Source organism: Sinohyriopsis cumingii, chromosome 9 (assembly GCF_028554795.1).
Source record: "Sinohyriopsis cumingii isolate HCF-2022 chromosome 9, ASM2855479v2, whole genome shotgun sequence".
NCBI lineage: Eukaryota > Metazoa > Mollusca > Bivalvia > Unionida > Unionidae > Sinohyriopsis > Sinohyriopsis cumingii.
Genome location: NC_142969.1, coordinates 44,439,992 through 44,457,511, shown reverse-complemented (window position 1 = coordinate 44,457,511; position 17,520 = coordinate 44,439,992). Strand labels below are relative to the sequence as shown.

General features: G+C 36.2%; 1 protein-coding gene across 2 annotated transcripts in view; it reads right to left on the bottom strand.

Annotated features, from left to right (window-relative positions):
• The window catches only part of LOC149791658 (uncharacterized), a 191,152-nt gene that overhangs the window by 51,787 nt on the left and 121,845 nt on the right, over positions 1 to 17,520 (bottom strand). For both annotated transcript variants that reach the window (XM_089970214.1, XM_089970213.1), the window contains 4 exons: positions 14,904 to 15,023; positions 10,524 to 10,643; positions 6,179 to 6,298; positions 1,826 to 1,945 (listed from right to left, as the gene is read on the bottom strand). In XM_089970214.1, the coding sequence (XP_089826340.1) occupies positions 1,826 to 1,945; positions 6,179 to 6,298; positions 10,524 to 10,643; positions 14,904 to 15,023 (480 nt within the window). The remainder of the gene's footprint in view (positions 1 to 1,825; positions 1,946 to 6,178; positions 6,299 to 10,523; positions 10,644 to 14,903; positions 15,024 to 17,520) is intronic.

Sequence of the window (17,520 nt, the reverse complement as noted above, 5' to 3'; positions counted from 1 at the left end):
GAATTGGCGGAAATCTAGTCACTAGCTGAGAAAATGTGGGAATTTAAATACCATTAAAATAAGGCCTCTGTGGAAACAACCGAGAGATTCTTGTAAACAAAATGATACCCATGCGCAAGCTCTGGACGTAATATGGGGAAATATGTATCATATTACTCATAGTTGACGATAGCACCAAAACTTCCTACTGCTTTACAACAATTTTTAATTCATGTGTAATTTTATTCTTAGGCATGGTTGATCACAGATGACAAGCCTGCCATAAAACGTTGCACGCCTGTTCATGCAGTGTAAAAACTTGCTGTCTAAATCTTGAAAATAATTGCTACAAAAAATCAACTGATTTTAAATCAATTTCTTTGCCCAAATACCCAAAAGACCTTTCTACGAAAGTGTTTTCGAGTCACTAACTAAGCAATTACCATGTAAAGTACTGAACATGGGCGAAGTTTCCCTATAAGCACCAAACTTTTTTCTTTTATATATATATATATATATATATATATATATATATATATATATATATATATATATATATATATATATATATATAAGACATGTCTTCTTTTCCTTGAATACAAAGTGAAAATTTGAAAAGAAATTACCCTAATACGAATTAAATCCCAAAAGTCCTAAAAGATTTAGCAGAAGTCCAAATGAATGAAATTTCTGCTGAATTTTAGTGGTATTCCAAATAAGATCCATCACTGAGAGAGTTGATGTGCCTGCTAGTGTGACAGTGACCTGTAACGTGGTGATGTGCTAATAATATTTGGAATAATATTTGGATGTATCACAATTACGTGATCCAAAAATGGTCTTGTCTGAAATCACTAAAATCTCAAATTAATGTTTCACTCCAAGAATATTATATATGGGCATCTTGAATTTTCATGTGGGTATTCTATACAGTCAACGAAGACGATGTTTAGAATGTTTAAAACAAGCATATTATAAAACGCAAACTACACGTGTCTTTCCGTCTCTTCGTATGTGTCTCCCTTGATCACCGTTTGAAAACCGTTCCTCTCAAAACGATATGTCTACACGGGACAATATTCAGAAATGGCATAGTCTGCACCAAGTGCATTTGATTTAACGAAAAGTGTTTGCTGTCCCCATTCAGATTTATGAATGTACAGTTTTCTTTAGCAATGCTTTCATTGCTAGTTTGATATATTTTTGCGACCGAAGGGGATTATAGCCTTAGATTCTTCATTTCATTCATTTAAAGAATGGTGAAAGGCGAATATATGTGTTCTGTTTAGATTCGCCGATGACAAAACTAGTTCCTTAGTTTTAATTTTAGTTGATTTTTTCGTGCAACTTTATTTGTCGCAGAGAAAGATAGTACATAGAACAGTATATTCACGATACTCATATCTGACTGTGGTAACATGATAGCGTTTTGAGAAATTAAATTATCCTTTATATGAAATATTCACATTAATTAGTTATTATTATATGGCAGTTTTGTAACTTTCTGAAATAATGGCAGGCACAGAGTTTGCTCGCTCTTTTCACAAGTAACACTCACTCTTTAAGCTCTCAGATCTAATGATCAGACGGTTTGTATATCACGGTGTTCCATTTCATAATTATATTTGTCTTTAAGGCAAGATGGGTACTGAGAATGACATATTTTTCATGGTTACACGACATTAATTCACTGGCGCAAGGATGAGCACAGGAACAACAGCCATTTATTATGTTAGGTCTTACAATCCGTTCTCACATTGATCCTCTATAATGACCATTCAGTATAATATGCAATGATTAATATTGCTCATCAATGGAAATTAAATGTACTCGAGCAATTCTTTACCTGTACAGTTAGTTCCATTTCCAGTAAAGCCTTGCTTACAAGTGCAGTTAAAACTGCCGTTTGTGTTATGACAATCAGCATCGGTGTGACATGGATGTTTCTCTGTGCATTCGTCGATGTCTGAAAAAGAACCAAAGAGTCACTATGTCAGTTATGAGATCAGCATATCTAATAGATAGCCTTCAGTGCTTTATAGGACCATCAGCAGTCTCAATTTTTTGGACATCTCACTTTCACTGCTTAAGAATTGTCATAAATCGATGCAATGGCTGAGGAAATGTAAAAACTTCATTTATATTAAAATGAGACCACTACGAAAACTGCAGAGTGATATTTTTGTAAGCAACCAGATAAGAGTGCGAGAGATCGTAACGCCATTGGGAACTGTGCACAATATGCCAAATAGTCAACGATATCACCAATAAAATATGCTTTTGTTTGCAAACATTATTTATTTGATGTATGATTTGTTTTTAGGTACGGTTGACCACACCTGAAACCCATCCATTAACATGTTTAGCCTATAGTCATGTATGACATTGACTTGCTCGTCACAATCTTGCCAGAATTGCCATGAAAAGACAATTCAATTTAAATTAATTTCTTTACCGAAAGAGGACGAGCAGAACCTTTTTACAAAAGTAATTGTCGGATACTAAATAAATAATTAATCGCCTATATGTCAATGACATATCTGCACAATATCATGTTTCCAAGAACCATGCATATATAAACATTTGTTTTCTGGTGTCAACTAAACGATGGCATCTGAAAATGAGAGATGCATTCACAGTCCAATTTGTAGTACATCAGTTAATTGGAACCGCATGTTTGATAACTGAGAATTAAACATGAATAAAATTTATTGCTGAAATGAATAAAAATGTGGGAACACTGTCATAATCTCAGGAGTAATCTTCCTCTCTCTCTCTCTCTCTCTCTCTCTCTCTCTCTCAGCAAATCTGTGTCTAGCTCTCTGTCTGTCTTTCCACGTGGTGACTTTAAATCACAACACTTTTAACTGCTCTTATAGGTATATTATTACACGTGTAGTTTATTGCATCGTCACCAAGATTGGAACTGATATCGATGAATCTGCATCTGTGCGTATGTGTGTGTGTGTGTGTGTGTGTGTGTGATTTAGATTTTTTACGTAGTTTTAACAATTTTTCAGTCATATCGCTACGATGTCTACAGTGGGACAGTTTATAGTGATGTCTAGCACTGGGGCATCATGCCGCAGACATGTAGCATGATGTCCCAACCCAGTCACATTATCCTGACACCAGGCCGACCAGTCCTAACACTAACCTTTTAATGCTGAGCGCCAAGCGAGGTAGTTGTTAGTACCATTTTTGTAAGTCTTTGGTATGACTCGGCTGGGGTTGAAACACGCGACCTCGCGCATCCGAGGCGGAGGCTCTAACCACTAGGCCACAGGAGCGGTCTTTCTGCATCAGAGAGACATGCTTGGGAATAGAGCTCTGTCTTACAGAGACAAGCGTTTGACGAAAACCACGTGATACTAAGGGTTTCTGATAAACAATTGTGAAAAAGCGGTCGCACGCGACATCTCCTCATCCAATATTATTTTCATAGTTTGTGTGTATTTTTGCAGGGTGGGCGGGTGATACATTTTTTTCTGGGTGGATGGGGTGGGTGTAATGGTGACGGTATGTTGGCGTGGAACTGAATTCAGTGCGTTTAAGGAAAAAATGATACTGTGAAAGAGAATTCTTTCATTATTGCACAAAAACAATTCACGGCCACAACGGTGGGCACATGAACAATTTCTCTCTAATTCTATCTTAGTCTGTCTCACAATGATCTGGCCCTTGCTGCTACAAGTGAAGTGGACATTTCTAGATCTGGATGGCCATATCTTGAAATTGTTGCTTTATCATCAAAGTTAAATCTAGTCTCTTTCTGTCAAGTTTTGGGAACGCTTAAGTACAATACTTCCAGAACAGTATTTGTTTAACCTCAGGCCCCAGCCTTAAGGCCAAAGAAATAATCCATCAACAAAATTGAAACCAGACATTACGTGGGCATGTCAGTCAGAAGACGAATTTGACTCTAAGTGAAAATTATGTTTTAAAATATTCTTAGCTTAAATACCTTCACTTTCTTGTCCTCAATTAAAGATTCATCAAAACTGCCTGTGTATTACATTTCAAGATGTCAAATCAATTTAATGTTTTAAAAATGTTTATCACAATAACTATTCAGTTTAATGTCCACTGATTAATTATTGCTCATCAATGGACATTAAAGAACTCGAGCAATTGTTTACCTGTACATATGGTTCCATTTCCAGTAAAGCCGTGCCAACAAGTGCAGATAAAGCTGTCGTCTGTGTTATGACAATCAACATTGGCATGACATGGATGGTTGACGGTGCATTCGTCGACGTCAGAAAACATCGAGACACTAATTAAGCCATGTGCTCAGGAACAGATATTCATTATTGGTATGTACTACCATCAGCTCTATCAATTTGTTGAACCTCTCATGTTCACTGTAGAGAATTGGCGGAAATCTAGTCACTAGCTGAGAAGATGTGGGAATTTATATACCATTAAAATAAGGCCTCTGTGGAAACAACCGAGAGATTCTTGTAAACAAAATGATACCCATGCGCAAGCTCTGGACGTAATATGGGGAAATATGTATCATATTACTCATAGTTGACGATAGCACCAAAACTTCCTACTGCTTTACAACAATTTTTAATTCATGTGTAATTTTATTCTTAGGCATGGTTGATCACAGATGACAAGCTTGCCATAAAACGTTGCACGCCTGTTCATGCAGTCTAAAACCTTGCTGTCTAAATCTTGAAAATAATTGCTACAAAAAAATCAACTGATTTTAAATCAATTTCTTTGCCCAAATACCCAAAAGACCTTTCTACGAAAGTGTTTTCGAGTCACTAACTAAGCAATTACCATGTAAACTACTGAACATGGGCGAAGTTTCCATATAAGCACCAAACTTTTTTCGCTTATATATATATATATATATATATATATATATATATATATATATATATATATATATATATATATATATATATATGTAAGACATGGTTTGTTTTCCTTGAATACAAAGTGAAAATTTGAAAAGAAATTACCCTAATACGAATTAAATCCCAAAAGTCCTAAAAGATTTAGCAGAAGTCCAAATGAATGAAATTCCTGCTGAATTTTAGTGGTATTCCAAATAAGATCCATCACTGAGAGAGTTGATGTGACTGCTAGTGTGACAGTGACCTGTAACGTGGTGATGTGCTAATAATATTTGGAATAATATTTGGATGTATCACAATTACGTGATCTAAAAATGGTCTTGTCTGAAATTACTAAAATCTCAAATTAATGTTTCACTCCAAGAATATTATATATGGGAATCTTGAATTTTCATGTGGGTATTCTATACAGTCAACGAAGACGATGTTTAGAATGTTTAAAACAAGCATATTAAAAAACGCAAACTACACGTGTCTTTCCGTCTCTTCGTATGTGTCTCCCTTGATCACCGTTTTTAAACCGTTCCTCTCAAAACGATATGTCTACACGGGACAATATTCAGAAATGGCAGAGTCTGCACCAAGTGCATTTGATTTAACGAAAAGTGTTTGCTGTCCCCATTCAGATTTATGAATGTACAGTTTTCTTTAACAATGCTTTCATTGCTAGTTTGATATATTTTTGCGACCGAAGGGGATTATAGCCTTAGATTCTTCATTTCATTCATTTAAAGAATGGTGAAAGGCGAATATATGTGTTCTGTTTAGATTCGCCGATGACAAAACTAGTTCCTTAGTTTTAATTTTAGTTGATTTTTTCGTGCAACTTTATTTGTCGCAGAGAAAGATAGTACATAGAACAGTATATTCACGATACTCATATCTGACTGTGGTAACATGATAGCGTTTTGAGAAATTAAATTATCCTTTATATGAAATATTCACATTAATTAGTTATTATTATATGGCAGTTTTGTAACTGTCTGAAATAATGGCAGGCACAGAGATTGCTCGCTCTTTTCACAAATGACACTCACACTTTAAGCTCTCAGATCTAATGATCAGACGGTTTGTATATCACGGTGTTCCATTTCATAATTATATTTGTCTTTAAGGCAAGATGGGTACTGAGAATGACATATTTTTCATGGTTACACGACATTAATTCACTGGCGCAAGGATGAGCACAGGAACAACAGCCATTTATTATGTTAGGTCTTACAATCCGTTCTCACATTGATCCTCTATAATGACCATTCAGTATAATATGCAATGATTAATATTGCTCATCAATGGAAATTAAGTGTACTCGAGCAATTCTTTACCTGTACAGTTAGTTCCATTTCCAGTAAAGCCTTGCTTACAAGTGCAGTTAAAACTGCCGTTTGTGTTATGACAATCAGCATCGGTGTGACATGGATGTTTCTCTGTGCATTCGTCGATGTCTGAAAAAGAACCAAAGAGTCACTATGTCAGTTATGAGATCAGCATATCTAATAGATAGCCCTCAGTGCTTTATAGGACCATCAGCAATCTCAATTTTTTGGATATCTCACTTTCACTGCAAAAGAATTGTCATAAATCGATGCAATGGCTGAGGAAATGTAAAAACTTCATTTATATTAAAATGAGACCACTACGAAAACTGCAGAGTGATATTTTTGTAAGCAACCAGATAAGAGTGCGAGAGATCGTAACGCCATTGGGAACTGTGCACAATATGCCAAATAGTCAACGATATCACCAATAAAATATGCTTTTGTTTGCAAACATTATTTATTTGATGTATGATTAGTTTTTAGGTACGGTTGACCACACCTGAAACCCATCCATTAACAGGTTTAGCCTATAGTCATGTATGACATTGACTTGCTCGTCACAATCTTGCCAGAATTGCCATGAAAAGACAATTCAATTTAAATTAATTTTTTTACCGAAAGAGGACGAGCAGAACCTTTTTACAAAAGTAATTGTCGGATACTAAATAAATAATTAATCGCCTATATGTCAATGACATATCTGCACAATATCATGTTTCCAAGAACCATGCATATCGAAACATTTGTTTTCTGCTGTCAACTAAACAATGGCATCTGAAAATGAGAGATGCATTCACAGCCCAATTTGTAGTACATCAATTAATTAGAACCGCATGTTTGATAACTGAGAATTAAACATGAATAAAATTTATTGCTGAAATGAATAAAAATGTGGGAACACTGTCATAATCTCAGGAGTAATCTCCCTCTCTCTCTCTCTCTCTCTCTCTCAGCAAATCTGTGTCTAGCTCTCTGTCTGTCTTTCCACGTGGTGACTTTAAATCACAACACTTTTAACTGCTCTTATAGGTATATTATTACACGTGTAGTTTATTGCATCGTCACCAAGATTGGAACTGATATCGATGATTCTGCATCTGTGCGTATGTGTGTGTGTGTGTGTGTGTGATTTAGATTTTTAACGTAGCTTTAACAATTTTTCAGTCATATCGCTACGATGTCTACAGTGGGACAGTTTATAGTGATGTCAAGCACTGGGGCATCATGCCGCAGACATGTAGCATGATGTCCCAACCCAGTCACATTATCTTGACACCAGGCCGACCAGTCCTAACACTAACCTTTTAATGCAGAGCGCCAAGCGAGGTAGTTGTTAGTACCATTTTTGTAAGTCTTTTGTATGACTCGGCTGGGGTTGAAACACGCGACCTCGCGCATCCGAGGCGGAGGCTCTAACCACTAGGCCACAGGAGCGGTCTTTCTGCATCAGAGAGACATGCTTGGGAATAGAGCTCTGTCTTACAGAGACAAGCGTTTGACGAAAACCACGTGATACTAAGGGTTTCTGATAAACAATTGTGAAAAAGCGGTCGCACGCGACATCTCCTCATCCAATATTATTTTCATTGTTTGTGTGTATTTTTGCAGGGTGGGCGGGTGATACATTTTTTTCTGGGTGGATGGGGTGGGTTTAATGGTGACGGTATGTTGGCGTGGAACTGAATTCAGTGCGTTTAAGGAAAAAATGATACTGTGAAAGAGAATTCTTTCATTATTGCACAAAAACAATTCACGGCCACAACGGTGGGCACATGAACAATTTCTCTCTAATTCTATCTTAGTCTGTCTCACAAAGATCTGGCCCTTGCTGCTACAAGTGAAGTGGACATTTCTAGATCTGGATGGCCATATCTTGAAATTGTTGCTTTATCATCAAAGTTAAATCTAGTCTCTTTCTGTCAAGTTTTGGGAACGCTTAAGTACAATACTTCCAGAACAGTATTTGTTTAACCTCAGGCCCCAGCCTTAAGGCCAAAGAAATAATCCATCAACAAAATTGAAACCAGACATTACGTGGGCATGTCAGTCAGAAGACGAATTTGACTCTAAGTGAAAATTATGTTTTAAAATATTCTTAGCTTAAATACCTTCACTTTCTTGTCCTCAATTAAAGATTCATCAAAACTGCCTGTGCATTACATATCAAGATGTCAAATCAATTTAATGTTTTAAAAATGTTTATCACAATAACTATTCAGTTTAATATGCACTGAATAATTATTGCTCATCAATGGACATTAAAGAACTCGAGCAATTGTTTACCTGTACATATAGTTCCATTTCCAGTAAAGCCGTGCCAACAAGTGCAGATAAAGCTGTCGTTTGTGTTATGACAATCAACATTGGCATGACATGGATGGTTGACGGTGCATTCGTCGACGTCAGAAAACATCGAGACACTAATTAAGCCATGTGCTCAGGAACAGATATTCATTATTGGTATGTACTACCATCAGCTCTATCAATTTGTTGAACCTCTCATGTTCACTGTAGAGAATTGGCGGAAATCTAGTCACTACCTGAGAAGATGTGGGAATTTAAATACCATTAAAATAAGGCCTCTGTGGAAACAACCGAGAGATTCTTGTAAACAAAATGATACCCATGCGCAAGCTCTGACGTAATATGGGGAAATATGTATCATATTACTCATAGTTGACGATAGCACGAAAACTTCCTACTGCTTTACAACAATTTTTAATTCATGTGTAATTTTATTCTTAGGCATGGTTGATCACAGATGACAAGCCTGCCATAAAACGTTGCACGCCTGTTCATGCAGTGTAAAAACTTGCAGTCTGAATCTTGAAAATAATTGCTACAAAAAATCAACTGATTTTAAATCAATTTCTTTGCCCAAATACCCAAAAGACCTTTCTACGTAAGTGTTTTCGAGTCACTAACTAAGCAATTACCATGTAAACTACTGAACATGGGCGAAGTTTCCCTATAAGCACGAAACATTTTTCGCTTATATATATATATATATATATATATATATATATATATATATATATATATATATATATATATATATATGTGTGTGTGTGTGTGTGTAAGACATGGTTTGTTTTCCTTGAATACAAAGTGAAACTTTGAAAAGAAATTACCCTAATACGAATTAAATCCCAAAAGTCCTAAAAGATTTAGCAGAAGTCCAAATGAATGAAATTCCTGCTAAATTTTAGTGGTATTCTAAATAAGATCCATCACTGAGAGAGTTGATGTGCCTGCTAGTGTGACAGTGACCTGTAACGTGGTGATGTGCTAATAATATTTGGAATAATATTTGGATGTATCACAATTACGTGATCCAAAAATGGTCTTGTCTGAAATCACTAAAATCTCAAATTAATGTTTCACTCCAAGAATATTATATATGGGCATCTTGAATTTTCATGTGGGTATTCTATACAGTCAACAAAGACGATGTTTAGAATGTTTAAAACAAGCATATTAAAAAACGCAAACTACACGTGTCTTTCCGTCTCTTCGTATGTGTCTCCCTTGATCACCGTTTGAAAACCGTTCCTCTCAAAATGATATGTCTACACGGGACAATATTCAGAAATGGCATAGTCTGCACCAAGTGCATTTGATTTAACGAAAAGTGTTTGCTGTCCCCATTCAGATTTATGATTGTACAGTTTTCTTTAGCAATGCTTTCATTGCTAGTTTGATATATTTTTGAGACCGAAGGGGATTATAGCCTTAGATTCTTCATTTCATTCATTTAAAGAATGGTGAAAGGCGAATATATGTGTTCTGTTTAGATTCGCCGATGACAAAACTAGTTCCTTAGTTTTAATTTTAGTTGATTTTTTCGTGCAACTTTATTTGTCGCAGAGAAAGATAGTACATAGAACAGTATATTCACGATACTCATATCTGACTGTGGTAACATGATAGCGTTTTGAGAAATTAAATTATCCTTTATATGAAATATTCACATTAATTAGTTATTATTATATGGCAGTTTTGTAACTTTCTGAAATAATGGCAGGCACAGAGATTGCTCGCTCTTTTCACAAATAACACTCACACTTTAAGCTCTCAGATCTAATGATCAGACGGTTTGTATATCACGGTGTTCCATTTCATAATTATATTTGTCTTTAAGGCAAGATGGGTACTGAGAATGACATATTTTTCATGGTTACACGACATTAATTCACTGGCGCAAGGATGAGCACAGGAACAACAGCCATTTATTATGTTAGGTCTTACAATCCGTTCTCACATTGATCCTCTATAATGACCATTCAGTATAATATGCAATGATTAATATTGCTTATCAATGGAAATTAAATGTACTCGAGCAATTCTTTACCTGTACAGTTAGTTCCATTTCCGGTAAAGCCTTGCTTACAAGTGCAGTTAAAACTGCCGTTTGTGTTATGACAATCAGCATCGGTGTGACATGGATGTTTCTCTGTGCATTCGTCGATGTCTGAAAAAGAACCAAAGAGTCACTATGTCAGTTATGAGATCAGCATATCTAATAGATAGCCCTCAGTGCTTTATAGGACCATCAGCAATCTCAATTTATTGGATATCTCACTTTCACTGCAAAAGAATTGTCATAAATCGATGCAATGGCTGAGGAAATGTAAAAACTTCATTTATATTAAAATGAGACCACTACGAAAACTGCAGAGTGATATTTTTGTAAGCAACCAGATAAGAGTGCGAGAGATCGTAACGCCATTCGGAACTGTGCACAATATGCCAAATAGTCAACGATATCACCAATAAAATATGCTTTTGTTTGCAAACATTATTTATTTGATGTATGATTTGTTTTTAGGTACGGTTGACCACACCTGAAACCCATCCATTAACAGGTTTAACCTATAGTCATGTATGACATTGACTTGCTCGTCACAATCTTGCCAGAATTGCCATGAAAAGACAATTCAATTTAAATTAATTTCTTTACCGAAAGAGGACGAGCAGAACCTTTTTACAAAAGTAATTGTCGGATACTAAATAAATAATTAATCGCCTATATGTCAATGACATATCTGCACAATATCATGTTTCCAAGAACCATGCATATTGAAACATTTGTTTTCTGGTGTCAACTAAACGATGGCATCTGAAAATGAGAGATGCATTCACAGTCCAATTTGTAGTACATCAATTAATTAGAACCGCATGTTTGATAACTGAGAATTAAACATGAATAAAATTTATTGCTGAAATGAATAAAAATGTGGGAACACTGTCATAATCTCAGGAGTAATCTCCCTCTCTCTTTCTCTCTCTCTCTCTCTCTCTCTCTCAGCAAATCTGTGTCTAGGTCTCTGTCTGTCTTTCCACGTGGTGACTTTAAATCACAACACTTTTAACTGCTCTTATAGGTATATTATTACACGTGTAGTTTATTGCATCGTCACCAAGATTGGAACTGATATCGATGATTCTGCATCTGTGCGTATGTGTGTGTGTGTGTGTGTGTGATTTAGATTTTTAACGTAGCTTTAACAATTTTTCAGTCATATCGCTACGATGTCTACAGTGGGACAGTTTATAGTGATGTCTAGCACTGGGGCATCATGCCGCAGACATGTAGCATGATGTCCCAACCCAGTCACATTATCCTGACACCAGGCCGACCAGTCCTAACACTAACCTTTTAATGCTGAGCGCCAAGCGAGGTAGTTGTTAGTACCATTTTTGTAAGTCTTTTGTATGACTCGGCTGGGGTTGAAACACGCGACCTCGCGCATCCGAGGCGGAGGCTCTAACCACTAGGCCACAGGAGCGGTCTTTCTGCATCAGAGAGACATGCTTGGGAATAGAGCTCTGTCTTACAGAGACAAGCGTTTGACGAAAACCACGTGATACTAAGGGTTTCTGATAAACAATTGTGAAAAAGCGGTCGCACGCAACATCTCCTCATCCAATATTATTTTCATTGTTTGTGTGTATTTTTGCAGGGTGGGCGGGTGATACATTTTTTTCTGGGTGGATGGGGTGGGTTTAATGGTGACGGTATGTTGGCGTGGAACTGAATTCAGTGCGTTTAAGGAAAAAATGATACTGTGAAAGAGAATTCTTTCATTATTGCACAAAAACAATTCACGGCCACAACGGTGGGCACATGAACAATTTCTCTCTAATTCTATCTTAGTCTGTCTCACAAAGATCTGGCCCTTGCTGCTACAAGTGAAGTGGACATTTCTAGATCTGGATGGCCATATCTTGAAATTGTTGCTTTATCATCAAAGTTAAATCTAGTCTCTTTCTGTCAAGTTTTGGGAACGCTTAAGTACAATACTTCCAGAACAGTATTTGTTTAACCTCAGGCCCCAGCCTTAAGGCCAAAGAAATAATCCATCAACAAAATTGAAACCAGACATTACGTGGGCATGTCAGTCAGAAGACGAATTTGACTCTAAGTGAAAATTATGTTTTAAAATATTCTTAGCTTAAATACCTTCACTTTCTTGTCCTCAATTAAAGATTCATCAAAACTGCCTGTGCATTACATATCAAGATGTCAAATCAATTTAATGTTTTAAAAATGTTTATCACAATAACTATTCAGTTTAATATGCACTGAATAATTATTGCTCATCAATGGACATTAAAGAACTCGAGCAATTGTTTACCTGTACATATAGTTCCATTTCCAGTAAAGCCGTGCCAACAAGTGCAGATAAAGCTGTCGTTTGTGTTATGACAATCAACATTGGCATGACATGGATGGTTGACGGTGCATTCGTCGACGTCAGAAAACATCGAGACACTAATTAAGCCATGTGCTCAGGAACAGATATTCATTATTGGTATGTACTACCATCAGCTCTATCAATTTGTTGAACGCCTCATGTTCACTGTAGAGAATTGGCGGAAATCTTGTCACTAGCTGAGAAGATGTGGGAATTTATATACCATTAAAATAAGGCCTCTGTGGAAACAACCGAGAGATTCTTGTAAACAAAATGATACCCATGCGCAAGCTCTGGACGTAATATGGGGAAATATGTATCATATTACTCATAGTTGACGATAGCACCAAAACTTCCTACTGCTTTACAACAACTTTTAATTCATGTGTAATTTTATTCTTAGGCATGGTTGATCACAGATGACAAGCCTGCCATAAAACGTTGCACGCCTGTTCATGCAGTGTAAAAACTTGCTGTCTAAATCTTGAAAATAATTGCTACAAAAAATCAACTGATTTTAAATCAATTTCTTTGCCCAAATACCCAAAAGACCTTTCTACGAAAGTGTTTTCGAGTCACTAACTAAGCAATTACCATGTAAAGTACTGAACATGGGCGAAGTTTCCTTATAAGCACCAAACTTTTTTCGCTTTTATATATATATATATATATATATATATATATATATATATATATATATATATATATATATATATATATATATATATATGTGTGTGTGTGTGTGTGTGTGTGTGTGTGTAAGACATGGTATGTTTTCCTTGAATACAAAGTGAAAATTTGAAAAGAAATTACCCTAATACGAATTAAATCCCAAAAGTCCTAAAAGATTTAGCAGAAGTCCAAATGAATGAAATTCCTGCTAAATTTTAGTGGTATTCTAAATAAGATCCATCACTGAGAGAGTTGATTTGCCTCCTAGTGTGACAGTGACCTGTAACGTGGTGATGTGCTAATAATATTTGGAATAATATTTGGATGTATCACAATTACGTGATCCAAAAATGGTCTTGTCTGAAATTACTAAAATCTCAAATTAATGTTTCACTCCAAGAATATTATATATGGGCATCTTGAATTTTCATGTGGGTATTCTATACAGTCAACGAAGACGATGTTTAGAATGTTTAAAACAAGCATATTAAAAAACGCAAACTACACGTGTCTTTCCGTCTCTTCGTATGTGTCTCCCTTGATCACCGTTTGAAAACCGTTCCTCTCAAAATGATATGTCTACACGGGACAATATTCAGAAATGGCATAGTCTGCACCAAGTGCATTTGATTTAACGAAAAGTGTTTGCTGTCCCCATTCAGATTTATGAATGTACAGTTTTCTTTAGCAATGATTTCATTGCTAGTTTGATATATTTTTGCGACCGAAGGGGATTATAGCCTTAGATTCTTCATTTCATTCATTTAAAGAATGGTGAAAGGCGAATATATGTGTTCTGTTTAGATTCGCCGATGACAAAACTAGTTCCTTAGTTTTAATTTTAGTTGATTTTTTCGTGCAACTTTATTTGTCGCAGAGAAAGATAGTACATAGAACAGTATATTCACGATACTCATATCTGACTGTGGTAACATGATAGCGTTTTGAGAAATTAACTTATCCTTTATATGAAATATTCACATTAATTAGTTATTGTTATATGGCAGTTTTGTAACTTTCTGAAATAATGGCAGGCACAGAGATTGCTCGCTCTTTTCACAAATAACACTCACACTTTAAGCTCTCAGATCTAATGATCAGACGGTTTGTATATCACGGTGTTCCATTTCATAATTATATTTGTCTTTAAGGCAAGATGGGTACTGAGAATGACATATTTTTCATGGTTACACGACATTAATTCACTGGCGCAAGGATGAGCACAGGAACAACAGCCATTTATTATGTTAGGTCTTACAATCCGTTCTCACATTGATCCTCTATAATGACCATTCAGTATAATATGCAATGATTAATATTGCTCATCAATGGAAATTAAATGTACTCGAGCAATTCTTTACCTGTACAGTTAGTTCCATTTCCAGTAAAGCCTTGCTTACAAGTGCAGTTAAAACTGCCGTTTGTGTTATGACAATCAGCATCGGTGTGACATGGATGTTTCTCTGTGCATTCGTCGATGTCTGAAAAAGAACCAAAGAGTCACTATGTCAGTTATGAGATCAGCATATCTAATAGATAGCCCTCAGTGCTTTATAGGACCATCAGCAATCTCAATTTATTGGATATCTCACTTTCACTGCAAAAGAATTGTCATAAATCGATGCAATGGCTGAGGAAATGTAAAAACTTCATTTATATTAAAATGAGACCACTACGAAAACTGCAGAGTGATATTTTTGTAAGCAACCAGATAAAAGTGCGAGAGATCGTAACGCCATTCGGAACTGTGCACAATATGCCAAATAGTCAACGATATCACCAATAAAATATGCTTTTGTTTGCAAACATTATTTATTTGATGTATGATTTGTTTTTAGGTACGGTTGACCACACCTGAAACCCATCCATTAACAGGTTTAACCTATAGTCATGTATGACATTGACTTGCTCGTCACAATCTTGCCAGAATTGCCATGAAAAGACAATTCAATTTAAATTAATTTCTTTACCGAAAGAGGACGAGCAGAACCTTTTTACAAAAGTAATTGTCGGATACTAAATAAATAATTAATCGCCTATATGTCAATGACATATCTGCACAATATCATGTTTCCAAGAACCATGCATATTGAAACATTTGTTTTCTGGTGTCAACTAAACGATGGCATCTGAAAATGAGAGATGCATTCACAGTCCAATTTGTAGTACATCAATTAATTAGAACCGCATGTTTGATACCTGAGAATTAAACATGAATAAAATTTATTGCTGAAATGAATAAAAATGTGGGAACACTGTCATAATCTCAGGAGTAATCTCCCTCTCTCTTTCTCTCTCTCTCTCTCTCTCTCTCAGCAAATCTGTGTCTAGCTCTCTGTCTGTCTTTCCACGTGGTGACTTTAAATCACAACACTTTTAACTGCTCTTATAGGTATATTATTACACGTGTAGTTTATTGCATCGTCACCAAGATTGGAACTGATATCGATGATTCTGCATCTGTGCGTATGTGTATGTGTGTGTGTGTGATTTAGATTTTTAACGTAGCTTTAACAATTTTTCAGTCATATCGCTACGATGTCTACAGTGGGACAGTTTATAGTGATGTCTAGCACTGGGGCATCATGCCGCAGACATGTAGCATGATGTCCCAACCCAGTCACATTATCCTGACACCAGGCCGACCAGTCCTAACACTAACCTTTTAATGCTGAGCGCCAAGCGAGGTAGTTGTTAGTACCATTTTTGTAAGTCTTTTGTATGACTCGGCTGGGGTTGAAACACGCGACCTCGCGCATCCGAGGCGGAGGCTCTAACCACTAGGCCACAGGAGCGGTCTTTCTGCATCAGAGAGACATGCTTGGGAATAGAGCTCTGTCTTACAGAGACAAGCGTTTGACGAAAACCACGTGATACTAAGGGTTTCTGATAAACAATTGTGAAAAAGCGGTCGCACGCAACATCTCCTCATCCAATATTATTTTCATTGTTTGTGTGTATTTTTGCAGGGTGGGCGGGTGATACATTTTTTTCTGGGTGGATGGGGTGGGTTTAATGGTGACGGTATGTTGGCGTGGAACTGAATTCAGTGCGTTTAAGGAAAAAATGATACTGTGAAAGAGAATTCTTTCATTATTGCACAAAAACAATTCACGGCCACAACGGTGGGCACATGAACAATTTCTCTCTAATTCTATCTTAGTCTGTCTCACAAAGATCTGGCCCTTGCTGCTACAAGTGAAGTGGACATTTCTAGATCTGGATGGCCATATCTTGAAATTGTTGCTTTATCATCAAAGTTAAATCTAGTCTCTTTCTGTCAAGTTTTGGGAACGCTTAAGTACAATACTTCCAGAACAGTATTTGTTTAACCTCAGGCCCCAGCCTTAAGGCCAAAGAAATAATCCATCAACAAAATTGAAACCAGACATTACGTGGGCATGTCAGTCAGAAGACGAATTTGACTCTAAGTGAAAATTATGTTTTAAAATATTCTTAGCTTAAATACCTTCACTTTCTTGTCCTCAATTAAAGATTCATCAAAACTGCCTGTGCATTACATATCAAGATGTCAAATCAATTTAATGTTTTAAAAATGTTTATCACAATAACTATTCAGTTTAATATGCACTGAATAATTATTGCTCATCAATGGACATTAAAGAACTCGAGCAATTGTTTACCTGTACATATAGTTCCATTTCCAGTAAAGCCGTGCCAACAAGTGCAGATAAAGCTGTCGTTTGTGTTATGACAATCAACATTGGCATGACATGGATGGTTGACGGTGCATTCGTCGACGTCAGAAAACATCGAGACACTAATTAAGCCATGTGCTCAGGAACAGATATTCATTATTGGTATGTACTACCATCAGCTCTATCAATTTGTTGAACGCCTCATGTTCACTGTAGAGAATTGGCGGAAATCTTGTCACTAGCTGAGAAGATGTGGGAATTTATATACCATTAAAATAAGGCCTCTGTGGAAACAACCGAGAGATTCTTGTAAACAAAA